General features: G+C 39.7%; 3 protein-coding genes across 6 annotated transcripts; 1 reads left to right on the top strand and 2 right to left on the bottom strand.

Annotated features, from left to right (window-relative positions):
- Window positions 1-373: 373 nt before the first annotated feature.
- LOC140874622 (phosphoribosylformylglycinamidine cyclo-ligase, chloroplastic/mitochondrial) lies at window positions 374-3,937 on the bottom strand. 3 transcript variants are annotated; one of them, XM_073277956.1, is made up of 9 exons: window positions 3,809-3,937; window positions 3,168-3,545; window positions 2,823-2,917; window positions 2,317-2,418; window positions 2,173-2,232; window positions 1,545-1,717; window positions 1,253-1,355; window positions 1,023-1,181; window positions 374-825 (listed from the first exon to the last, which is right to left on the bottom strand). In XM_073277956.1, exons 2-9 carry the CDS (start codon window positions 3,517-3,519, stop codon window positions 655-657), a joined length of 1,215 nt encoding a protein of 404 aa, XP_073134057.1. In that variant the 5' UTR covers window positions 3,520-3,545; window positions 3,809-3,937; the 3' UTR covers window positions 374-654. The 3 variants fall into 3 exon arrangements, with proteins under 3 accessions (XP_073134057.1, XP_073134058.1, XP_073134059.1); XM_073277957.1 differs by having other exon boundaries at window positions 3,802-3,881; XM_073277958.1 differs by lacking the exon at window positions 3,809-3,937 and adding an exon at window positions 3,649-3,775.
- A 10,444-nt stretch (window positions 3,938-14,381) lies between these two features.
- LOC140869283 (uncharacterized) lies at window positions 14,382-16,424 on the bottom strand. Its single transcript, XM_073272959.1, has one exon. It carries the CDS (start codon window positions 16,422-16,424, stop codon window positions 14,382-14,384), a length of 2,043 nt encoding a protein of 680 aa, XP_073129060.1.
- A 1,337-nt stretch (window positions 16,425-17,761) lies between these two features.
- Window positions 17,762-23,496, top strand: LOC140876309 (WPP domain-associated protein). 2 transcript variants are annotated; one of them, XM_073280250.1, is made up of 5 exons: window positions 17,762-20,561; window positions 21,170-21,296; window positions 22,047-22,148; window positions 22,330-22,395; window positions 23,003-23,496. In XM_073280250.1, the coding sequence occupies exons 1-4, from the start codon at window positions 18,154-18,156 to the stop codon at window positions 22,387-22,389; spliced, it is 2,697 nt and encodes an 898-aa protein (XP_073136351.1). In that variant the 5' UTR covers window positions 17,762-18,153; the 3' UTR covers window positions 22,390-22,395; window positions 23,003-23,496. The 2 variants fall into 2 exon arrangements, with proteins under 2 accessions (XP_073136351.1, XP_073136341.1); XM_073280240.1 differs by having other exon boundaries at window positions 22,330-22,404.
- Window positions 23,497-25,304: the final 1,808 nt, after the last annotated feature.

Here is a 25,304-nt window from a genome sequence, read left to right as displayed (position 1 = left end):
AAGTGATTTATCAAATTAAAAGCAACAGAAGACAAATGAAAAATCTGACTACAAAAGGAGAAAATCACGATTGCAGCTACGTTATTCAATCCTTGAATTGACCTACTTTTCAGAGTACTCTCGAGGAAATTGATCCCTCGGTTTTCATAGACTATTGTTCTTAGCTTTGCAAGAAGTGATTAAAATTTTGTTAAGTCCAAGTTTTCAGCAAGTTCTGCTATTTTTACCCTTGAATAAAGTTCAATATCATTCAGCTATTTTACCGATATTTTCATTAAACCGAAACAATTACCAACTGGCTATATTTATCCAAGTACAAGAATGCTGGAAGACATTGACAAATGAGCCCAGAAATGACTACGATGGATTTGAATAAAAAAAAGTTTTGAACTTCAGCTGGCACATTCATATAATCTGACTGACAATGACAATAACATACTGTAATTGGGCAGAAGAATAAAATCAAATACTCGTACTTTCACATTCCGCAAAATATACATCATCAGATCATCTCACTCATTGCATGACAGAGAAAATTGTTAAAGGTTAATAGCATTTGAAACCAATAATAAAATGAAAATATGACATCTTTAGGTCTCACGGTTAGGAAAAATTGTTGATGATGAAATTACGAGGCATAAAATCTACTGCCCGTTATTTGAAACTCACTCCATCACCTTTTATAACTTCACCAATGCGAAACGCTTTATTATCACCGTGTTCTGCCCCAAGTATCCTAAGAGCGGCCTCCTGGTTGACGACCAGAACCATCCCAATCCCCATGTTAAAAGTTCGTCTCATTTCGACATCTTCTATTTTCCCAGCCTGGCAAATTTATTGTTGAAGCATTATTGAAAGTACAGTTTGCTAAGGTTTCGTGAATGGAAAGTGGTAGTGCATGCCATACAAAAACACTGTGGAGAGTAGAAAAAACTTGGACAGAAAACACGATCAGTGCCTAAATCAAGATTAAATCTGATATCACAAGTAAAGTCTAAACAAACATTACTGGTAAGTGGTACCTCTTGGATCCATTTGAAAACAGGAGGAATAACCCAAGAGTCCTTGTATATGGCAGCTCCCAATCCTTGCGGAAATACACGAGGTATATTATCAGTAAAACCGCCACCGGTGATATGAGCTATCCCTTTCACACCACCTTCACTGATGATGTCAAGAACCTGTTCCAAAGAGTAACGAACGCTCAAGGCCATTAAGCAGAAGTTACACAACCAATGGCTTTGGGAATTACCTGCTTAACATAAATAACAGTAGGCGCCATTAGAGCTTCGCCTAAAAGGATGGATGAACCTGGTAGGTTGTCCTTTAAAGAGAGGCCACTCCGCTCTAGAACCCTGAATTGACAAGGCAGAATCGCCATTTGATCAGAGGAATGATAAATTACAATATATGGAGAAAATTTTGACACTGAAATATCATAGAAATGATCAGATCCAAATAATCGCGTATTTACTGGTACAGGAAGCAATTAGTTTTTCTACGACAAATATTAAGGAGCAATTTCTTCGAAGGAAAGTTAAGACCTCCTCACAAGAGAAAATCCATTTGAATGAACTCCACTTGATGGTAGACCAATGAGTACATCACCAACCATTATGTTTTTCCCATCGATAACTGATTCCTTTTTAACAATGCCCACGGCAAAACCACTCAAATCATACTCACCTTCTGCATAGAAATCAGGCATCTCTGCTGTCTGAAATACAAAAGCAGTTCATCAAGTTTAGATCGAACAAGTTTCGGTTAATCATAAATACCAGCAACGCACCGTCAAGAGTGTCTTAACTTCATGCTAACTCAAGCATGGCATCACACATTCATGGAGAAGGGTAATCAAGTTACTCGAATGAAAGGTGTAAGCACATAAAGTTTTGGTGCAGCAAAAACAAGTTATAAACAAGTTCCAACCCAATGCAGCAAAAACAACCCAATGCAGCAAAAACAAGTTATAAACAATTTCAAATAATAAATATAAATTCAAAATAGCTCCATGATTGGCAAGACCAATGAAAAACTAAATCATGTTAAGGAAAAGAACAAGGGCCTAACATCCTAGAAGCACAACCACTTGCACCATCACCAAAGCTGATGTGAATATTTATCAACACAATCCTGTAGCAAGCACGCATAATTAAAGACAAAAACAAGTACCTCTCCTCCAAGAAGAGCACAGTCAGATTGCTGGCAACCGTCAACTATGCCTTTTATGACCTGACAATTGTGCTCCCCATAAGAAAAGAAACATAAAAAAATAATATCTTCCAAACATGAAAGATAAGGTTAGTCAAATCATACCTTTTCTGCAAGATCGACATCAAGTCTGCTTGTAGCAAAGTAATCAAGGAAAAATAACGGTTTTGCACCGGAGGTGACTATGTCATTCACACTCATTGCCACCTGATATACAGAAAATGGATGTTTATACCAAGGTAATGAAGTGAAATTGAAAGGATAATTTCCATCTCGATTATATAGAAAAAAAAATAGGACAAAAGAGAATAATATATAGAATTATAGGTGGTACAAGAATGAAGAACCTAGAGCTAGTCTATGAGAACAATCTAAAGAGCTATCAAGTAGAAACCAAAGAAAGTCAAATTCAATATAGTTAGATACGATAAAAAGTTCTATGAGAACTAGTAAGATCCTTTAAAGCAGAAATAGAAAGTAAGAGTGAAAATGGGGAAGAGTAAGGTTGTAGGTACTTGTCGAGGGAGTGTTCAACTTCAATTTACTTTATTCTGATTCACTGACACCAGTTTGTTTTTTATGTGCTCCACAAGAGACCGATATATACTTACCAAATCAATACCAATAGTCTCGTGGATCCCGGTCTCAAAAGCAAGTTTCAGTTTTGTTCCTACGCCATCTGTACCAGCCACGAGATAGGAATCTCCTGCAAACAATAGAGACTTGACAGTAAGGGGAATGAGGAAGCAAGGCCATAGCTGTGCATATTAACTATAATTAATATTAGATGGCCAAAAAATATGTTGATGCATGAAAAAATTTCATCTTGAATCACACAGTAATAAAAAATTATTGTTAAGCAAAGGCATGTAACTCATATAGCAGAGTCATGATTAATAAACAAGATCTTAACACTAGACCGCTTCGTGCTATCATCATGACCAAGAAAATCATACCCAATGGAAAGAGCCCTCCAAATCCTCCAATACCAGGAGCCATCTTTGCTATTCTTCGGACAAGCTCTGAACCAGCGTCTATGTCAACACCAGAATCCTTGTAGGTAAGTCCCTCGCTCTTATCCCCAGCAGCAGCTTTTACATGATTTTTCATATGGCCGCTCGACATTGAATATACCACGCTGTTTCTCCTACCGCTTCTATCTGTGGCTTCTTTCTTGCAAATATTGGACAATGGCAAAAAACTTTTAGTTGAATTACCACAACCGGACTCTCCTACATGAGAATTTTGGTGCACAAAATTCACAACACAGCGTGACACTCCTGCATTTCCTTGACAGGATGTGCTCATACTTTTCTTGAAGAAATTAAGAGGTCCTTCAAGAACGACAGTCGGGTCAGTTCGCAACCAAGATAATCAAGAAATAACTAAGTTGTCGAATTATTAATCCGATTTCAAGAAAAAATAACTAAAGAGTACATTTTTTACTAGGAATGCCACTTCGGTTTTGCTCACCCTACACTTTACCATTCAGTCAGCACTGGATGACAAATATAGAGACACCACCATATTTGCATCCATAGTTTTCAACTAACTAGAAAAGGTTCAAAAGTGCATAGAATTAAAGAAAACCTAAAACCTTGAAGCGGAGCTCTGAGCTGAGTGGCGGAGCTACGGAAGGAGGCGAGAACTTGGATATTGGACGAGTCAAATTGAATGGATTATAATCCATATGAATGGTAAGTTTGGTCCGGTAATGAATTTCAACGTTAATTTGGACCGGCCCAATTTACTTTTTTTCCTTAGTATCTTATTTTATTTATTTTCTCGAATACAAATTTAATATTTTGTTTTATTAATTAATAATTAAAAAATATGCCAAAAGTTAATTAATAAGCGTCGTTAAGATTTGTGGATTCATTACTTCACCCTCGATGCTTCGAGGTTCCAATTTTTTGTCCCGCAATGTATAGACATACCAGAGATGTTTATGGATTCTAACAAATTTCGAATTGCGTATATAATCTTTGATTATATCTCATCCCATATTTCAAGGATAATTTCATCTTATTTTTATCGGCACTCTCCCAATGATGTATTCTCTGCAACGAATACTTCACCGATTAATAAAATAGTAGACCCCACATGTATTGATAAATCTCAACCTTTAATTTGTATTGAGCCAGTGCATTATTGCATACATGATCAATAATTGTTAGTATTCCATTAATGCCAATGTAATATTTGCAATATTTAAAAATAATCGATTATAGATTTTTATTTCAAAAATTAGTTAAGAAAAAATTAATAATCACTTATTTTTAGATCTTGCAAACAATACTTAAAATTCTTCTACTCTCGTTCCACGTGTTTTCCTTTGAATAATCTCAACAAGGTGATCGCAAGCTTGAATTAGTTAATTAGAACATGCAAATAAATATAGATAATGTAGATTATCTTTAAGTATCTCATATTTCAAACCCTCGAGCTTTATTCGATATTCTCAACCTCAAGACTTATATTCTTGCATGATCACATGTTTTTTCTATATAAAACTAGAAAGATAAAGATAATTCCAAAGATTTCGAATTATTTATTTTTCTATAAATTGATTGATTATCAAATTATATCATATCTTATCATTTCAATAAAAATTTAATTTTAAATTTTCATAGATAACGAGACAATAACACAACCAATTAATCCGAGTTTATATTCAAGTCATATAATAGACCTGATTGAACTCAATTAAATTAGACTTCAATAAATTAATTTGATATAATTAATACTCGTGATTAATCAAAGTAATTTATTAATTATTCTACTCAAGATTGCACTCTCATATTAATTGAAAATTATTTAAGTATAAAATCAATAATTATACCCGTGCTCGATCGATTCAACAATAAAACATCGAATCGATTTGGACACAAGCACTTTGCTTTAAAAAAGTATTTTTTTTTAAAGTTAGTTTTCAAATGTATTTTTTTTAAATAAAATATTTTAATTTTACGTTTAGATAAATAGATTGAAATTGCTTTTTAAAATTGAGTTTTAGAAAAAAAATATTTAAAAAACTATAAGAACGGGCGTTTCAAAAATAATCATTTTAACTTAAGAGTAACACTCCAATGAGACGGTCTCATCTGTGAGACGGGTCAATCCTACCCATATTTATAATGATAAATAATACTTTTGGCATAAAATGTAATACTTTTTAATGGATAACCCATATAAGAAACTCGTCTAAAAAAATGACATTTGAGACAGTTTCATAAGAGTTTTTGCCTTAACTTAATTAGGTGCTTTTTAAAACACTACAAATATATTAAACACGTTTAAAACAATAATTGCATTTCTTTAAATATATATACGTACACATCCCTCCCTCGGCTTATTCATCCAAACACACTCATAATCTCCTTGCACGTTTTACTAGATGTGTCAAAATGGGCCACGGGGTGGGGCGGTCCATAATCCGTCGTAACCCACTATTAGGCGGGGCGGGGCGGGTCGGCCCACCTTTTAGGCGGGTTGAGAAACCACCAACCCAACCCACATATTTTAGGTGGTAGGGCGGGCCAATTCGACGGGCTCACGTGTAAATTGACGGGTTGTTGCGGGCCAATTCGCAACCCACCACAACCCACCATTAGGCGGGGCGCTGCGGGCCGGCCTACCTTTTAGGCGGATTGAGAAATTGTCAACCCAACCCACCAATTTTGTATGGCGGGGCGGACCAACCCAACGGACCTAACCCATTTTGACACCTATACGTTTCACTTCCAAAAACGACAATAGCTTGCCACAAAAACCAAAATTCCTTACCTTCCATTCATATGATCTATGTTTTTTTTTTTCCTAAAATTTTATTGATACGGGCGAAATAATTATGTCCCTATTCAGCAAATAAAATAGGAAGTCGTACGTCCTCCTGGTCTCCTGCTTCTTCGGTCACCTACAGATGGGAACGATCTCCTGATCTCCTACTCCTTCGGTCACCTGAAGAAGTCGCACGTCTTCCTTTTGGGTTGTCACCTGATTCACGAACACACGTTAGAGGCGCCGGGTGGTCACCCGGCGAAAACCCTCCGACGCTCAAGTCAGCGATCACCTCCACACAAAACAGGAGAGCAGAGAGCTTTTGTAGGCTAAAAAGTCACTTACCTTGAAATGAAGAGATTCACTCCTATTTATAGGCAAAAATGAGCTAAATTGCACACTAACCCTCCTAGGCTCAAAAAATGCAATTTAATCACCCAGGACTACAAAATTAAGAATTAGTCCTTTAAAAATATTATTCTTGCAAATCGAACCACTCTATTAATTTATATATAAAAAGTATATTTAAAAAATATACTCATACCCATCATAGGCCCCCTACTCTTGAGTAGCTACAATTTACTGAAGATGATCAAGAGTACTCATTATTAATTACCTCTCAATCATATATATATTTATATTTTTATTTATTTATTTATTTATTTTTTTTGTAACAATACCCAACATGCGTACTCCTCACACGTGTCCTTAAATTTGAGAATTTTTTGACAAATTGCTTGGGCAAAAAAAAAAAAAAAAAAATCGGTGCTAGGGTTTTTGTTTTATTATAAATAGAGTCTTTTCATCCGCTCCGCTTTTTGTGCCTCTTTGCCACAGTGACCCAGAAATGGCAGGTAGCTTCCTTGCTCTCCCTTCCACGTATTTTTTTCATGCTTTTACTTATATTATTTCTCTTTTGTTTTGTCTCTGTTCCTCTTACTCCTTTTATTCCTTTTTTTTTTTTGCATTTACTTCTTGCTTTTTGCTTTTTGTCCGACACATCGCTTTATTTCGTCTTTTCCTTGTTATGTTTTCTTTTCCCTGTTTTTGCTCCTTCTCTTCTCTTTTTTTTTTTTTTTTTGGATTTCGTATGTTTTTATACGCAGCGAAGGTGCCGATTAATGGTGATCGGAGGTAGAGATGATGAACAGGAATCGGTGATGAAGTTCCGGTGGAGGAGCGTGCTATTTTGACAGTGTTTGGTGATGCAGGGCTGGAGTTTGGGAGGACGAACCGTGGTGGATGGGTTCGTGCCGGTGAGGTAGGATCGTATGGGAGAGCTGCTTGGTGTGGAAGCGATGGTGGCGTTGCGTCGATGATGCAACCTTGCGATTAATGGTGAATGTCTGAGGTGCACAACTCGCGATTAATGGTGAGTGTCGGAGGTCGCGGTGTTTTTATGCGGGAGGTGGTAGAGGCAGCGGTGATGTTGCTGGGTGGCGATCTCTTTGTTGATCCCACGGTGGGGCTGGCGACGAGTTTGGCTTACTTTTCGAAGGTTTTTACGTTGCTGTGAATCAGGGAGGAGAAGGGTCCAGCGGTTAGCTACCGGGTGGAGATGGTGCGACAGAGAGCTGCTGGGCGGAGGGGCGGTAGGGTGATGTAGGTGCGCGAGGCTGAGCCATGGTGGGGATTCCTCTGTTTTGCTGGGCGGAGGGGCGGTAGGGTGATGTAGGCGCGCAAGGCTGAGCCATGGTGGGGATTTTTCTGTTTTGCTGGGCGGAGGGATGGTGTTGGAAGCGTGATGATGCGTGTGGCGGGATGAATTGGGCTCACGTGGCCGAGCCGTGGAGGTAGTGCGGAGACGGTGTTGTTGGTGCTTGGAGGTGTTTGAGTGGTGATGATGGGTTATGAGTGGGTGTCGCTCCCGGTGGTACTTTGGCGAAGATGTGGTAGTGGAGTGCTGATTATGAGCGGGTGTCGCTCCCGGTGATGTGTTGGCGGAAAAGGAACGGGTGTCGTTCCTGGTGCTAGATAGGAGATGTTGAGCGGGTGTCGCTCAGTTTGCTACTTTGTTTTGAGAAGGGGAGCGGGCGTCGCTCACGATGTTTGTTAGTGATTGTATCAGCGTGATGCTGGGTCGCGTGTGCATGGAGCGGGTGTCGCTCATTTCACTGTTCTGGCGAAGATGGGAGGGGAAAGAGCGGGCGTCGCTCCCTTGGTTGTTGTTACCGTATTTATGTGTTATATATTATTGACTGTATATTTGTTTATGTATATATGTTTCATGTTTATGCATTAATCATTTTTGAGGAATATCTTCAAAGAAGAATCTTAAATATACAAAATTTAATTCGTGAGATCCTCGCAAAATTACGTAGGATGCGGCAGAGGGAAAGAATATTCCTTATTAATGTCTCTACGTGAATCCCAGACTGAGTCCAATCATAGCCCTGATTCTGAGCGATACTCTGAAACTGAATTGCCGGCTTATAGTCCCAGCTCAGGTGTAGGTATCGTCAATTTGAGTAATTCTGTCACACTTGACGTTGCGTCGGCATCATTACAGAGCCCAAAGCCTATCGATTTTAATCTTGAGCCCGACCTTGGTTCTTCTAGTGAGTCAGACAGTGATGGGATTCCTGGTGAGATGGTGTCCCATCCTTTGTCTCGTGAAAGCGTTTCTTACGTGTGCCGCTGCAAAGGAATACCCAGATCCTGCGACATTATAGTTCCGTGCCCTGGTGACTCTCGTCACTCTCCGCCTGCTGGTTTTTTCACAGTTTATGTTGAACACCTAAACAGCGGTTTCTCAATTCCTCCATGCCCTATCCTGATAGGGTTAATAAAAAGCTTAGGTGTTAGTCTCAGTCAGTTGACTCCTAATGCCCTTCTGTATTTTTTCGGATTTCGACATCAAATGGGTGCTTTTGAATTGGATCCAAGCCTGGATTTATTTCATGCACTTTTTTCAGCTCGTCCCACGAAACCGAACTCTGATATATATTTCCAGCCCCGTCCGAAGTGTAGGTTCTTACGTAAACTTCGATCTCACCGAGGTGCTTGGAAGTCAAATTTCTTTTATGCTAAAGATTGCGGGTGGGGGGTGCCCGTGGATTGGAGCTCTGGGCTTACTATAATCAAGGACAAAGGATCTATTCTTGAGCTTCAATCACAGTGTCGGTCTCTGGGGCTCTTTAACGAAAATTTTGACCCTCGGTGTTTAGTTAGTACTGGTACTATTTAGGTCTTTTGCGTGTGTAATCATTTACTTGTTGTATTTACTACTTATATTCGTTTGGCTCTGAACATTTTTTTTTATACTTATGCAATCTCCCTTACAGGTAACCAGATTGACTTGAGTAAGCTCCGTCATCGGGAGAATACCTCCGGCCGCCCTCTTCCTTGGAGTGGGCCGAAGCACAAGGGGAATGGGAGAGATGCATCTGATCGTGTTACTGCGTCAGTCCCCCGTGCTGGAGAGAGCCGAGGCGTGGTACCACGGGGACGCCAGGGCCATAGTATCCCTTCCTTGCCTGATGAGAGATCTTCGGGTGCTGGTGCTATTGAGCACCGGAGGGGGGCGGGCAAGAGGCCGATGGAGGAGGGTAAAAAAGGGGGTGAAGTCCTTCCTGCTGATCCTGCGAAGAAACTTCGGGAGGCTTCATCCTCTTCGGTGAGGAAAGCGAGATCACACCCCTTGCTTCTTGACGGGGTGAATAGGGATGGTGCAGAGTCCTTCTGGGACTCTAGTGATTTTGAGATTGGCCTTAGGCGGGGGGCCAAGGTAGTAGGGGATCATGATTTGAACCATTTGATACCTCGATCCTCTTCGATCCTACACCACTCTATTGCCCTTGGCTCTTGTCAGGTATTCTTGAAGAGTTTATTTTTCTTATCTTGATATTATCAATAAGGTTCTTATTTGTTTTTCTCTATTGGCTTCAGATTTTGTCCGCTGTACGAGCTCTGGAGGCTCGAGAAGACAAGGCTCGGGCTGACGAGGCTAAGATTCTGAAGGAGTTGGCCAAACTGAAGGAGGATGTTGTTCTCCTTGAAGCTTCGGAGGTTAGGGCGAAGGAGGAGATTCTCCGTTTGGGAGGGGAGAATGCTAGCATTAAGGAAGAACTCCGTCAGTGGCCGGAAAAGCTTGGCGTGAAGGAAAAGGAGGGGGAGACTCTTCGTTCTGAGCTTAGTGCTCTTTATGAGAGGCACTATACTGAGGTACAGACTGGAGCTGGGTTTTTGTCCTCCCCTCCGGGGTTGCAGTTGCAGAGGAGTTTGGAGGAGAGGGCTGTTGAATCGTTTTGCGCCTCCGCTGCTTTTGAGGAGGAAGTTTTTCGGCGTGCCTATGCGATTCATGATGAGTTGATACTTGAGAGCCGCCGAATTCTTCGCGAGCAGCATGTTTCGGAGAGTGTGGTCAAGATGATTGGCGCTGGTTTTCCGGATCCGGACATGGGACCGACTGATATGCCGAGGGTAGCTGCGCCCCTTGATGATTTTGGTGACTTCGAGATTATAGAGGCTTTGAACTCCCTCCAGGGAGATGATGCTCCTGGTGTTCCATGATATTTATTTCATGCGTAGAGAGTTGTCCTTTAAACGATTTTGCGTTTTTTTTTTTTTTTTTGAAATTTCTATTATAGTCTCTTTCCAGCTCCTGCGAGAGCGATATTCCTATGTTTTTATACTCTGTGTCTGTTTTTTGGAGCTGGTTTTAGTTATACTTTGCTATATATCTTGGTTTATTCTATGCTTGCTTCGAAATATTTCCTTATTGTTATACTCTCGCTAGTACTTGGGAATTGATCAGGTTCCCAAGGTTTGTCGTGTCTCTTGGAAAAGCGTACACCTACCTCATGGGTGGTGGGGGCTTCCTATTCGTCTTGACCTCTTACAGTGTCAAAGTACCTTAGCTGGGCTGGCCAGGCCTCTTATGCTTTAGGTGACCTATTTTTTGACGACCAGGGTTTAGTGACGATTAAAAATTCTTTAAGTGAATAAACATGCGTGATTTGCTCATGTAGTTTTGTGAGAAAGCATGATGCGATGCTTTTACAAAAACTTTTATTTATACGAAAATGTATTACAACTACGGAACTACTACTCTTGTTGCTTAGCCAAAAAGAAAAAGCAGCTATGAGTTACTGAAAATATTTCTTTAAGTTTGCCACATTCCATGTTCTAGGCAACACCTTCCCGTTCGAATGCTGAAGGCGATAAGCTCCTTCTCGGGCGATTTTGATTACTTTATATGGTCCTTCCCACTTTGGATCCAGCTTTCCTACGGGGTGTAGGACATCTGCTCTTCTCATTACCAGGTCTCCCACCTGGAAAGCTCGTTGTTTTACTCGGTGGTTATATGCCCTTGACATCCGTGCTCTGTGCCTTGCGGCTCGTACTGCTGCTCCTTCTCTAAGCTCCTCAATAAGGTCTAGAGATGCCCGTAAATCCTGCTCGTTTCCCTCTGCATTGTAATGCTTTATCCTTAGTGATTCTTCTCCGATTTCTGCAGGGGCAATGGCTTCGGCCCCATAGGCCAGGCTGAACGGAGATTCTCCTGTCGAGCTTCGCGGAGTGGTCCTGTATGCCCACAGGACACTGGGTAGTTCGTCAACCCATTTTCCCTTGGCCTCCCCAATTCGAGTCTTGATATGTTGCAGGATAGTTCGATTGGTTACTTCGGTCTGTCCGTTGGCTTGTGGATGCCCGACGGAAGTGAAGAATTGTTGGATGGACAGTCCTAGGCACCATTCCCTCAACTTGGCACCGGAAAACTGAGTGTCGTTGTCAGACACTAGTGCTCGCGGAATTCCGAATCGGCAAACTATATTTTTCCATAGAAAATTAATCACCTCTTTCTCAGAAATTTTCGCAAGTGGCTCTGCTTCGACCCATTTAGTAAAGTAGTCGACAGCTACGATGAGAAACTTTCTTTGCCCTGCAGCAAGAGGAAAAGGCCCTACTAGGTCCACTCCCCATTGAGCAAAAGGTAATGGGCTTTCGAGTGGTTGAAGCGGTGTTGCTGGTAGATGCTGAATATTAGCATGTTCTTGACACGGCCTACATCGTTTTACTAGCTCGAGCGCATCTTGCCTCATCGTAGGCCAAAAGTATCCTTGTCGGAGTGCTTTTCCTGCCAACGCTTTGCCTCCCAAATGGTTTCCACAAATTCCTTCGTGGATTTCCCTGAGTACGTAGTCTGCCTGAGCAGGTGCAAGACATTTCAAGTATGGCTGAGAGTACCCCCTCTTGTACAGTTCTCCGTCTATTAAAGTGAATCGTGCGGCTCTTACCCTAAGCTTTCTTGCTTTGTCCTGCTCTGGGGGACGTTCTCCTTCTGACAGGTACTTGATGATTTCATCCTTCCAACTTGGCTCGCCCTGATTTGCACACAGGATGTTAAGACTTCCAGTTCCTATTCCCTTTCTATCACATGTGATGAACGTAATTGTCCTGCTACTAATTCCTGTCGCGGAGCTGCCGAATTTGGCCAGTTGATCTGCTATTTCATTTTCCGTTCAAGGAATTTGTTTGATTTCAAAATTCTCTAAACGAACAAGAAGGTCCTTCACTTTTGATAAGTACTCCTTCATACTATCTTCTTTGGCTTCATAGTTCCCTTGAACTTGATTGACTATGAGTTGTGAATCGCTATAGGCGATCAGCTTTCCAGCCCCTGCCGCTAAAGCCAGTTCTATTCCCATGATAAGTGCTTCGTATTCTGCTTCATTGTTTGATGTTGGAAACTGAAATTTGATGGCGTACTGGAACTGATCTCCCTGTGGACTTTCTACTAACACTCCTGCTCCACTCCCTCCAGACGTGGAGGATCCATCTACGTGGATTGCCCAAGTGGGAGCTGAAACTCCTGCGCCATTGGATTCCATTTCTACTATGAAGTCTGCTAGAACTTGTGCTTTAATGGCGGGGCGCGGCTGATATTCAATCCCATACTCACTTAGCTCGACGGCCCATTTGGTCATCCTTCCAGATGTCTCTGGGCTGGATAATATTCTCTTCAAAGGGTGATTTGTTAGTGCGATCACCTGGTGGGATAAAAAGTAGGGACGCAGCTTTCTTCCTGCCACTACTAATGCTAAGGCCAACTTCTCGATGTTAGTGTATCGGAGCTCGGCGCCTTGCAATACTTTGCTTATGTAGTACACGGGTTTATGTTCTCGTTCCCTGTCCACCGTCAGAACTGCGCTGATTGATTCAGTCGATATTGCCAAGTAGAGTAAAAGGGTATCTCCGTCTCTTGGTTTCACGAGCAATGGTGATGCTGCTAAGTACTTTTTTAAATCTTCGAAAGCATGCTGACACTCTTCGGTCCAACGAAAACCTTTTCCCTGCCTTAGGACTTTGAAGAATGGCAACCCTCTGTCAGCCGATCTGGAAATAAAACGGTTCAAGGCGGCCATCCTTCCTGTTAACTCCTGCATCCCTTTTATGCTCTTGGGGGGCGCCATGCTTAGGATTGCTTTAATTTTCTCAGGGTTCGCCTCTATTCCTCGCTGGGAAACCATGTATCCTAAGAATTTTCCTCCTCGAACCCCAAAAGCACATTTTTCGGGGTTTAACTTCATTTTGTATTTCCTCAATATCTCAAAACATTCTTTGATATCTTCCATATGCTTGAGAGCTATAACGCTTTTTATCAACATATCATCGATATAGACCTCCATACTCCGCCCGATCAATTTCTCGAACATTTTGTTTACCAATCTTTGATACGTGGCCCCAGCATTTTTCAATCCAAAAGGCATTACTTCATAGCAATAGATACCTTGATCAGTAATGAAGCTTGCTTTTTCTTGATCTTCAGGAGCTAAACCTATCTGATTATACCCTTGGTAAGCATCCAAAAAACTGAGCAACTCACATCCGGCGGTGGAATCAACCAACAAGTCGATTCGTGGCAAGGGAAAGAGATCTTTGGGGCAAGCCTTGTTTAAATCGGTGAAGTCTATGCATAGACGCCACTTACCTCCGGGTTTGGGAACAAGCACCACATTTGCTAGCCATTCGGGATAGGAGACTGGCCTGATATACTTGGTCTTCACCAGTTTTTCTACTTCGACCGTAATATGTTTGTTCTTTTCTGCTCCAAAAGATCGTTTCTTTTGCTTTACTGGCTTCATCCTGGGGTCCACATTAAGTTGATGGAGGGCATACTCATGAGGTATTCCTGGTAAGGGTTCACCTTCCCAGGCGAATACATCTGCATTTTCCCTGAGGAATGTTGTTATCATCTGTTCTACTTCAGCAGGCATCTCCGTTCCAATCTTAAGAGTTCTACCGGGACTTCCTGAAGTTACCTCTATTCTTTTTAGCACTTCGGTTGCCTCTAAGTGTTTTACTTCCTCGACTTCACTATCGATAGTATGTATTCTATCATTTTTGGGCTCATCTGTCTGTGGATGTCTCTTCTTCTGAGTTGATATCTAGTCCACCCTTGACCTTTTCTTGCAATTGGCTGGGTCTCGCAGGATGTTAGCATGACACTCCCGAGCCAACCTGCTATCACCAATAGCCTCTCCAACTCCTTCTGACGTTGGGAACTTCAACTTCATATGATAGGTTGATCCTATGGCTTGGAAAACATTTAGACTCGGGCGCCCCAGTATCACGTTATATGCAGAGGATGCATTTACTACCAAGAACTTTACCATTTTTGTAACTCTTCTCGGATACGAACCTAGCGAGAGAGGAAGTGTGATCTCTCCTAGTGCTTCCACTACTTCTCCAGAAAATCCAACTAAAGGGGTGCTGATGGGCGTTAGCTGAGCATTGTCTATCCCCATTTTAACAAATGCATTAAGAAAAATGATATCTGCTGAACTGCCAGAGTCAACCAGCATTTTTTTCACCCAAAAGTTGGATATTGTAGCGGAGACAACCAATGCGTCATTGTGCTCAACTAAAGGGTATTCCCTATCTGACTCAGTGAATGTCATTTCTTTTGATATTTTCGATATTTCACACACGACTTGGGCTTGGTTAGGGTGAGGATAGTGATTCCCCCTAGAAGCATTACGCAGAAGAGTCTTCCTTGCTCTATTTGAATCTCCGCAAGCTGGTCCCCCGGTTATAACAACGATAACCCCTCCGATCGGCATGTTCTCATGGAAATCTCCATTATGCTTTCCTTGCTTCTCATGATTCTTTGGGGGTTCTCTGTTTCGGCGGTCTTCATAAGTCTTGTTGTCTCGTTGTTGGTGGTGAGACTTACTCACGAAGTCTTTTAAATAGCCACGTTTGATTAGCTTCTCTATTTCTGTTCTCAAACTATAACAGTCTTCGGTAGAATGTCCTTTGTCTTTGTGAAAGTGGCAATACTTGTCAGATTTCAGTCGCTTTGGGTTGTCTTTCATTGGCCTCGGAGGTTGCAGCAAGCCTTGTTTTTCCGCAACCACCAATATATCAGTCAAGCGTGCATTTAGGGGTACCTGCTGAAGACGAGGGCCTTGGAATCCTCGTTTCTCTTCTTTTCGGCCTTCTCTTGGTTTTTCTTCTTCCCTTTTTCTTTTCCCTAAATATCGTGGTTCAATAGTCTCCTCAATGCGTATATACTTCTCGGCTCTTTCCAGTAATTCTTCCAAGGTGCTTGGGGTTTTTCCTGCTATGGATTCTTTAAACTTTCGATGACGGAGGTTTTGTTGCATAATTCCTGCCAAGATATCATGATTGACATGTGGGACTTCGTGAACAGCCTGAGTGAAACGCTGCACATACTCTCTCAAGCTCTCTCCTTCTTTTTGCACAACCGAGAATAGGTATGATGCAGTCTTAGGGTATTTTCGATTAATGGAGAACTGATGAAGGAAACGCTGAGTAAGTTGTTCCAGGCTTGCAATGCTTCCTGCTGGGAGTTTATTGAACCATGCCAGTGCGCGATTAGTCAGCGTAGTCCGGAAGATTTTGCAGTATGCGGCATCACTGAAGTCATATAGATCGGCTTTTGCATAAAACCTATCGAGATGATCCTGAGGATCTCCTGAACCATCGTACTCTGGCAGACTTGCTATCTTCACTCCAGCTGTTAGTACCTCGGCTAAAATAGCAGTAGTGAATGGGCTATGCCGGGCCGGTAAGATTGCTAGAGCACTTTCTCCTCTCTCCTCAGTCCGAATTCCGGGGCGCACGGGCCCGTGGCTATTTACCTCCTCCTCATGGAGCATGGTTTCCCTTCTTGCACTGGGGTTTGGTACCCTGTTAGTTCCAACTTCTTCTTCTAGTGTGCGTCTCCTTTCTTGGTGTTGAGGAGGAGGCAATTCACCATTTACATTTGGATTGTTTTCCAAGTTATGCTGTTGTGCTGCCAAAAAATGTGTCATGGCCTCCGCGACTGCACGCGAGGCAGCTTCCTCCAACATGGATTTCAAGGCATTTGGGGTGATCAGAAACTCCTCTTGCGGCGGGTGGTTAGGAGTCGGGAGCTCCCGTCCACCTTCAGTGTTACGAGTGGCATGTGATCGCGTTTGCATCTCTAGTGGATAGGTGGCTTTCCCACAGACGGCGCCAATCTGATACGGGCGAAATAATTATGTCCCTATTCAGCAAATAAAATAGGAAGTCGTACGTCCTCCTGGTCTCCTGTTTCTTCGGTCACCTACAGATGGGAACGATCTCCTGATCTCCTACTCCTTCGGTCACCTGAAGAAGTCGCACGTCTTCCTTTTGGGTTGTCACCTGATTCACGAACACACGTTAGAGGCGCCGGGTGGTCACCCGGCGAAAACCCTCCGACGCTCAAGTCAGCGATCACCTCCACACAAAACAGGAGAGCAGAGAGCTTTTGTAGGCTAAAAAGTCACTTACCTTGAAATGAAGAGATTCACTCCTATTTATAGGCAAAAATGAGCTAAATTGCACACTAACCCTCCTAGGCTCAAAAAATGCAATTTAATCACCCAGGACTACAAAATTAAGAATTAGTCCTTTAAAAATATTATTCTTGCAAATCGAACCACTCTATTAATTTATATATAAAAAGTATATTTAAAAAATATACTCATACCCATCATTTATCCTCGTCCCTTTTTTTTCTTCTTTCTAATTTTGCTAATATAAAAATACGAAAGCTTTATTCATCCATCTATCTACCTAAAAACGACAATAACACACATTACATGTGCCTTGGTTATTAGTTATCCAAATTCATCGGTGGTTCGTATATTCATTACATTTAAATGTCCTGAAACATGCTAAGTAAAATATAAAAAAGGAAAAAAAAATGAAATAGGAAAATATTACTACATAGAGTATATCAATAAAAAAATGATTATCTTCATTATTAGAATATCCAAACATACAACAAATCTCCCTCCACGGCTAATTAAATATCACTCTAAAGCGTTAAAGTGTAATCATAAAGATCGAGTTATATTTAAAAATACTTTAATAATATCACCTCAATTAATATATCTTTCATATAATAATAATATAATAAAATTCGAAGAAGTGATAAAGAGATTTAGCTAGACATAATTATAAAATCGAAAAAACAAATTGACTGTGCGTTATAAATTTAATTACAACGAAACAAAAGTATTTTTTTTTACCGTAAAAAGTGAAAAGTAGCAAAATGCAGAGGAATCGCCGCCGCCGTCGTTTTGCGCTCAAATACCAACAAATTATATATACGCCGCTTCGGTTTCACTTGATTGTCCTAATATACCCTCATTAAAAAATAGCACGGGTGGAAGCGGAAGGATGGCATTTTACGTAAATTTATAGCGAATCGGGCCTATTCTTTTAACTCAATGTATTAGTTCACTCCCGCTCTTTCCCACCTTTCTACTGGCTCATCTATTAGCCTCAATTCAACTCTCTTCAGTTTTCCCCTCTCCCAAAAACCCTAGAATAATATCAAGTATCATACAAACAAGTGAAAAACATGTAGGAGGACCAAGGAGACTTGAAATTGAAGAAAGGGTATCAATCACATGTTGTGAAGGGTTCTTTAATTAATCTGACCAGTCAATTTGTGAATTTTCAGAGTTCCTGGTCCAAAGATTAAGCAAATTTACACAAAATCGTGAGTTTTTTTTCCAGCTCCACCTTTTTTCTTCTACTTTAGCTTAGGGATTGTTGCATGTGATTTAGTGATATCCGAGTTGCTGGTGGGTGCTTGAATTTATTGCATTTGTTTCAGCTGGATGAGTTTAGTGGATTTGACTTTTTTTGACTAAAAGGTAGGTAGACATATGTGTTATGGAGAGTCAAGAGGTATTCAAAGATTTTGTTTTAAACGAGGATCTTATTCTTTCATCTGAAAACGGTGGTGGGTTGGAGCAAGTAAATGTGAAAAATGGGTTTGAACAGGAGAGCTATGGAAATGGGATTTCGGATTTAGGTCGGTTTGAAACAGGAAAAGGGAATTTAGCAGATGAGGTTCTGGAAGATTTGGAGGAGTATTGGGAAGATATACATGACCGGTTGATGATTTCACGAATGGTTAGTGATTCTGTTATTAAGGGGATGGTGACTGCAGTGGAGCAAGAGGCTGCAGAAAGAGTCGCAACTAAAGAACTAGAAGTGGCCCATTTGAAGGAGTGCCTGCAATCCCGTGACATGGATTCTAGCACATTTGAAGATATAAGATTAAACAGGGATTGTGGGGAGCTATCAAGTTCTATTGATGCTTGTGCAAAGAACGATAAAATGAGGGAGGCTTTACAAGGTCTCAGGAACACTGCAAAAGAGCAATTCAAGCAGATTGAGAAGGAGATTAGTTGTATTAGAGGATATAATTCGATCAAGAAGAGTGGTTTGGGTACTGGGTTGATGGGTTTGGGTGGGATTTTACAGGAAAAGGAGTGTAAAAACTCTCAGGATATCAATCAGATTTTGAAGCAGCTTAAGACAAGCATGGACACCGTTTTCGTACGGATGGATGATGTTTTACAGTACTCAAAGATATCTCTGTATGAGTGGCAGCAGGAGCAAGAGGTATTAGGGAAACTAGAGGATACAGTGATGCAAAGTGTAATTAAAAGTCTTCGCGAGGAGTACAAGGAGAAGTTGTGGGAACAACATGCTCAATTTTATGGAAACCGCGATGGGAACCATCTTGAAAAGTTCAATGAGATATCTACTTTACGAATTCAGCTAGATGCAATTGTGAAATCTCTCTCCATCACAGAAACAGGGTTAGTTTCTCACGGATCTTATGATTTGGACCATTTGCACCGCAAAGCCTTCGGCAATCATGTCAGCCTGCCAACATCTCTCAGTGAAGGCAATGGACAGCTTGAGGCATTTAAAGTTAACGTCCATGAGAGCTACGATTTTCAGCAACTGAAGCACCTGTCTAAGGAAGACTTGGTGAAGTATTTTAATGGCATCATCACTGGGATACGAAGGGATCATGAGTCTGCTATACAACAGAGAACTGAAGAATATTTTAGTCTAAAGCGAGATTATCTTAACGAAAGGAGATCATATGTGACCCACCGGAAAGATGAGGAATTTGATGTGCTTAGGAAAAAGATACCCGAACTAATTACAAAATTAGACTGCTTTCTTTCAGAAAATAAAGAGTTTCCTGCAATGATAAATAATGCTGAAAGTGTGGTGAGCTTGAAAGGTGAACTTGAAAGCCTTCGTGCTGATAATTTCCAGCTCAGGGACACCCTTGCTAACAAGGAAAGTGAATTGAAGTGCCTGGAAGTGCAGGTCGCAGACATTGCTGGGAAATTGATGCAGCAATCTTCGAATGAGGTAAATATGCTGAAGCTTGTGGCAAGTCTGAAGTCATCAGTGGAAGATTCATGTGTGGAAGCTTTGCTAACCGAAGAGGTACATAAATGTGTCATGAAAGAGCTGATTGGACATATTAGAAGCAACTCTGAAGATTCTATTATGGAGCTTGCTGCAATACGGAAAGTTTATGATAATCTTCTCATTGAAGCTTCTGTTCCTGCTGAAACTTCAAGTAGATGTGAAATTGATGATTCAGATATTGAACCATTGATATTGCAAGAATTGAGTGGAATGGTATTCAAGGATGCTATTAAGGATGCCATGGAAAGACTCAAAGACTTGTATCAAGAATTGTCATCTGAGAAGGAAATTAGAAATTCTCTACAAATAAAAGTTCTTCAAATGGAAAGTGAATTAAAATTGGAGGTTGAGGAAAAGGAAAAATTGAAGGACCGCATACTAAATCTGGACAAAGAAATAGAACATAAGAAAAAGTCAGCGACAGACTTATCGATTTTGTTGTCAACAGAGAAGGAGCAGTATGAGATGGCCTCGCAAGAGATAAGGAAGCTAAAAGAACATATAGATCAGCAGCAAATATTGGTAAGTGCTGGCAACAGTGCGAAGGTTCAGCTTATGGAGGCAATGCAGGAGATTGATCTTGATAAAGCTGAAATACAGAATCTGACACAAATGCTTGACCAAACAAAAAAATACTTAACAGAAGCTATAGAAAAGAGAAACACGGCACTTGCTCTTGCTCAAGAAAGGCATGATACGTTAATTTTGAGGGAAGCTAGTGGAGATAAACAAAATAAGGTAATAGAAGCTGCGACTGTTGTCGTAAATGGAATGTCCAAAAAGCTTGACGATTTTGAATGCAGAATATTGGGGATGATAAAAAAGAACAGTTTAAGGTACATTGAAAATCTTATTCTTAAATGTCTTATAAGCTAAGCATATGGTTTGTGGGTTTCATAGTTTTTAAGAGGACGAGAAAATTTACATATTTGGCTTCGTCATCAGGTTTTGCTGCTGTTTACCTTCTTATATATTTGACTAATTTTCTGCTTGCTATTTTCAGATGTGACATTTATACTCTTTGAATCAACCAAGTATAGTTAGGCGCCGTCTAAAGTGTATCGTGTACAAAATGCTGTGAATTTAAATGCTTACTCTGTAAAACCTTCACGAAAATGCTTTCTAAGTATCAATTTGCAAAAGTTCTTTTTTTAAAATTGTGTTCCAAGTCCATTTCCTGGGCAAAATAATACTTACTCTACGTCATTTTAGTGTATCAGATGTTGGTTGAGGATTATTGAGGCTTCTATCGGAGATCGATATGAATTGAAATTCAGTACTGTCTCTTGCACAAGCATAGCATATTTTTTCTACGGTTTTGGCATTCTCATCATCCATTAGAATCAAATTCCTATATTTGTTTGTAATATCTGGCTGAAAGATGACATCTACTTTGAGGATTTGTTGTATTAATGGTTTTTGGGCTCAACTTTGTGATTGGTAGGCTGGAAGATGCGAGTTCTCAGTTGAAATCTCTGATCGATATTGCCAACGAATTTAGAAAATCAGGGCTGAAATACAGATATAACCTGGAGAGAAGATGTGCTGATCTCCAGAAGGCTGAGGCTGAGGTAAGGACTTGACTTTATGCTTATGGATGTCTAAGCCGTGTGCTAGGATGGCATGGTTAGTGATTGTGAGTAAATATTTGTTTTTAGCATGCAGATATTATTGATTATGGAATTCAAAATAGCTCAGGTCAATAAAAAGTCGGCAGAATTGGAGAGAATAACCAATTTGTGTCAGCGATATGTAAGCTGCAAAGTAAATTATAAACCTTTTAGTTTAGGCATGTGCTATATTGTGCTGTGTTATCTGGGACAAAATCTATTCGTATGAACAATAATTTTTTGTTCTGACCAATACCAAAAACATGATTTGGGCAAAAAACAATCGGTTCTTTTTTTGAATCCTTTTTCCATATTCTTCACTTCATGGCCTCCTGGATGACAGCAAAACTTTCATTGAATGACCAAAATATCTCTGAGGAATTTTACCTATATCTCTGCTTTGTATGCTTATTAATTTTAAGTTGGCAACGTGAATACAAGACAAATGATTGAGCATGCGAAGTCTAGCATGACAGGTTTGTGGCTTAGGTTGCTGAATGTTCATATTGAAATCAATAATAATAGTTCATATTGAAATCAATAATAATATTGCAAACTTCGGGTAGCTAGACGTTCATATTGAAATTAATAATAATATTAAAAAATTTTGTATTGCTATTTTTTTCCCTTTCTTCATGTTGGCAATCAGTGGGGCTGAGTTTAGTGGGCTCACTTATCTGATTGTAAGAATTTTTGTGTGTTATGTTTCAGGTGGATCTTTTAGGAGATGAAGTTGACACTCTCTTGAGATTACTTGAGAAGATATATATTGCACTGGATCATTATTCACCAATTTTAAAGCATTATCCTGGGGTAAGCTGGGTATCAGTTTTAAGTGTCTTATTTTTCAGTTACCTCCAGCGTCATTGTAGTTCATGCATTTATTTGATATACCTTCTTCCATGGTAAGTGATTCATCCGTGGTTTTTGAGTTATTTCCGCGAGCTATCAGAATAAGAGCCGATGCTATACGTCATATGTTGCTTTATTGCAGATTATTGAGATCCTGGAATTGGTCCGAAGGGAATTGAGTGGATCCATCAAGCTGTTGTAGTACACAGTATGTATGGTAGGAGATCGCTTGACCTAAAAGCTTCTGTTAAATGATTTTCTCAGTGTTTGGCATTTATTCTGTCCGATCATGTCAAGATTGATCATACGATGACATGAAGCTTGTTCCTTGTTCTTTTATGAATGGTCTGGAAACTATTGCTTTATTACATTTCAGTAGGCAAAGTGTCAGCTAATTGGAAATAAGTAAAAGGAGAAAGGGAGGGGAAACTGATACTCGGAGACCAGTGTAATTAAAGGTTTTGTGCAAAAAAGAATGTATTTTGAGGCATGCATGACCAGCTTTTATTATACATCCATCTTCATTTTCGGGAGAGGGAAAAAATGAAAATAGAACAGAAAGAAGTCCAAAAATACATGTACATGTTTGCATTTCATTGCTGGGCCAAAACGGTAAATATGGATTCGGTGTGAGATGGCTATATCAAAAATGGTGCAAAGCCTTGTCTTTACTGTCCACCATCAGAGCACAAAGTGGAAGTGGGCTGCCATTGTCAGCATACATGCTATCGCCATTACGGATATAGCTAGCTTGTGTTAGTTTCTGTATGTGCAATTGATAATGTAACTTCAGGTCTAATTTTGTATATTTTCAGGACGAATGCAGATTTCTTCAAGGAACAGTTGCTACTTTTTGTGCGGACGAAAAGTTTTGGACCAACCCAAGTACATTGACTGAGCTACCATACTGATCGATTTGCAGCAGTTGGATAGAAAACATGGCCATGCCCGTGATATCAAGAGGAGCTCTTCCCTGGGGAAAGAAGTAAGCCAAGTTGGTTGTATATCTGGTGACCAAGGCAAGAAGTCCATTTTCCCGATCTACATCTGAGTTCCAAGTGATATTTGTTCTTCGCTGAGTTACATTTCCATGTGGATTACCACATATAATTGATCTACTTGCTAGTTAGATTAGATGAAAAGGTAGGCTTGCTCTAACAGAGGATTTTCTTGAGATGGATGTTAATCTGACCTGTGTATAACTATGTGTATTTTGTTCATTCTTGCTATCTTGGTATCTATGTAGCATGCTACTCAGTCCTCCTGATAATACGACACTGATCGCCACACTTGACACAATAGTTGAACAATTCTGCAGTTTCTCTTTACTTTTCCTATGTTCAAATATCTGGCACTGCTGCACCAGTTACTTGTGACTTTCCTCTTTTCTGTTGGGACTTGCTAGGCCAACTTCCCTAAGTACATAGGATTATGAAGATGGGCGAGTGAGGCTAAGAGGGAAATCTAATAATTTGAGGTTACATTTTTAAGATACATAAAATTTAAATAAGATGAGATGCATAAGGTTTCACGAGTCAATTTTATGAGAGAAATATTTGACTCATTCTGACCCTCAAAATGCATTACTTTTTTAAAAATGTATTATTTTCCTTCACAAATATGGGGTGAAATATGACAATATATTTATTCAAGAAATATATATATTTTTGGAAAAAAAATTCAACATCTCAATTAACAAATAACATTTTCACGTTAAATAAAGATTTGTACTGCCATATTTATTTATTGAAAACCGTACGGCTTATCATCCATCAGCTCAAATAATTGAAAATTATTATGTAACGCTTGAAAGCAGCACGGTTCCTGCCAAATGAACAAGAATGGTCTTTTTAATTGAAATGAAATGAAAATAAATAATTAGAATTAGTGCCTACGTTGCCCACCGATTTTGTCTTTATATTGAAAAGTGGATTATAAAGGCATGTGACTTGCCATTATTTATTGAAACATCGTATTTATGAATGTTGACGAATACCCTTTTTTTTTAAGCATTCCATATGACTATGTGATTCCCTCATTTGTCTGTTCATTAGAAGTTTCTATCAATGATTTACGGTTTTCTCAAAACATGATAACACAAGCATATATATACCAACGGGTTAAGACATACTCAGTATGTGTGATCGGTAGGAAAAATTGAGAAGAATATCTGATGCGATTATCATAAAATGGATATCTGGGGTGAGTAAATTTCTGGGCGAAAAGGCAGGCGAGTTCTTTATCGATTCGGAGATTAAAACTGCACGCAGAAGTATGGAGTATGTTTATGGTATTTTGAGAGTAGGTTCATTTTTTCGCACACACTCACTCTCTCAAAATACCATAAACCTACTCCATACTTCTGCGTGCAGTTTTTATCTCCGAACCGATAAGGAACTCGCCTGCCTTTTCACCCGGGAATTTACCCACCCCCAAGTATCCATTTTATGATAATCACATCAATATCTTAGCATGATATTTGGATCCTCTCTGTTGAGGAACATAACATGTGATGACGAGTATTTTTGTAATACAAAATAATTATTCGATGATCTCAATTCATCTAAAATCTTTTCAAATTCATTCGACAATACAAAGGGATTACAAGACGTCAATTAATGATTTTGTCTGAAAATTTTCACCACATACCGTATTTATATCCCATAAGTGAGGATCAAAATCCCTTAACATAGAGTCTCTGGGCTCTTCTATTAAAATTGTAGTCTCTCCTAATTATTCAGTTATTTCTATACAAAATTTTCTTCTAAAAAAGTAATCAAAAGTCAAATTAAATTAAAAGCTAAAAAATAAATATTATTTTAATTTGTATAAAAATAAAAAAAGGGTTAATTGTCAATCACTCCCTAAATCAATTTATAACTTATTTATAAATCCCTACATAAATAAAACTTACTTTCAACTCCCTAGAAAGAGAAACTTTTGTTTATAAATACCAATTATACCCTTATCTCTTAAAATTCATTAAAAAAAATGAGAGAATGGATAATAATAAAAACAAAACCAATCCAAATAGTATATATATAAAAATTCAAATTAAAATCAAAGAACATAAACCATATCATATACATGCTTATGTTGATACAAGAGCAAGTATGT

Source organism: Henckelia pumila, chromosome 1 (genome assembly GCF_033568475.1).
Source record: "Henckelia pumila isolate YLH828 chromosome 1, ASM3356847v2, whole genome shotgun sequence".
NCBI lineage: Eukaryota > Viridiplantae > Streptophyta > Magnoliopsida > Lamiales > Gesneriaceae > Henckelia > Henckelia pumila.
Note: the sequence above shows the minus strand (reverse complement) of the source record. Positions and strands in the feature narration are given on the sequence as shown.

Bases quoted from the DNA above. Each gene is read 5' to 3' on its own strand.
- LOC140874622 (XM_073277956.1), bottom strand. From the start codon at position 3,519: ATGAGCACATCCTGTCAAGGAAATGCAGGAGTGTCACGCTGTGTTGTG. The intron at 2,233-2,316 runs GTATGATTTGAC...CACAATTGTCAG, and splicing joins ATGTCGATCTTGCAGAAAAG to GTCATAAAAGGCATAGTTGA. The intron at 826-1,022 runs GTACCACTTACC...TAAATTTGCCAG, and splicing joins TTTTCAAATGGATCCAAGAG to GCTGGGAAAATAGAAGATGT.
- LOC140869283 (XM_073272959.1), bottom strand. From the start codon at position 16,424: ATGCAAACGCGATCACATGCCACTCGTAACACTGAAGGTGGACGGGAG.
- LOC140876309 (XM_073280250.1), top strand. From the start codon at position 18,154: ATGGAGAGTCAAGAGGTATTCAAAGATTTTGTTTTAAACGAGGATCTT. The intron at 21,297-22,046 runs GTAAGGACTTGA...GTTATGTTTCAG, and splicing joins TCCAGAAGGCTGAGGCTGAG to GTGGATCTTTTAGGAGATGA. The intron at 22,149-22,329 runs GTAAGCTGGGTA...GCTTTATTGCAG, and splicing joins TTTTAAAGCATTATCCTGGG to ATTATTGAGATCCTGGAATT.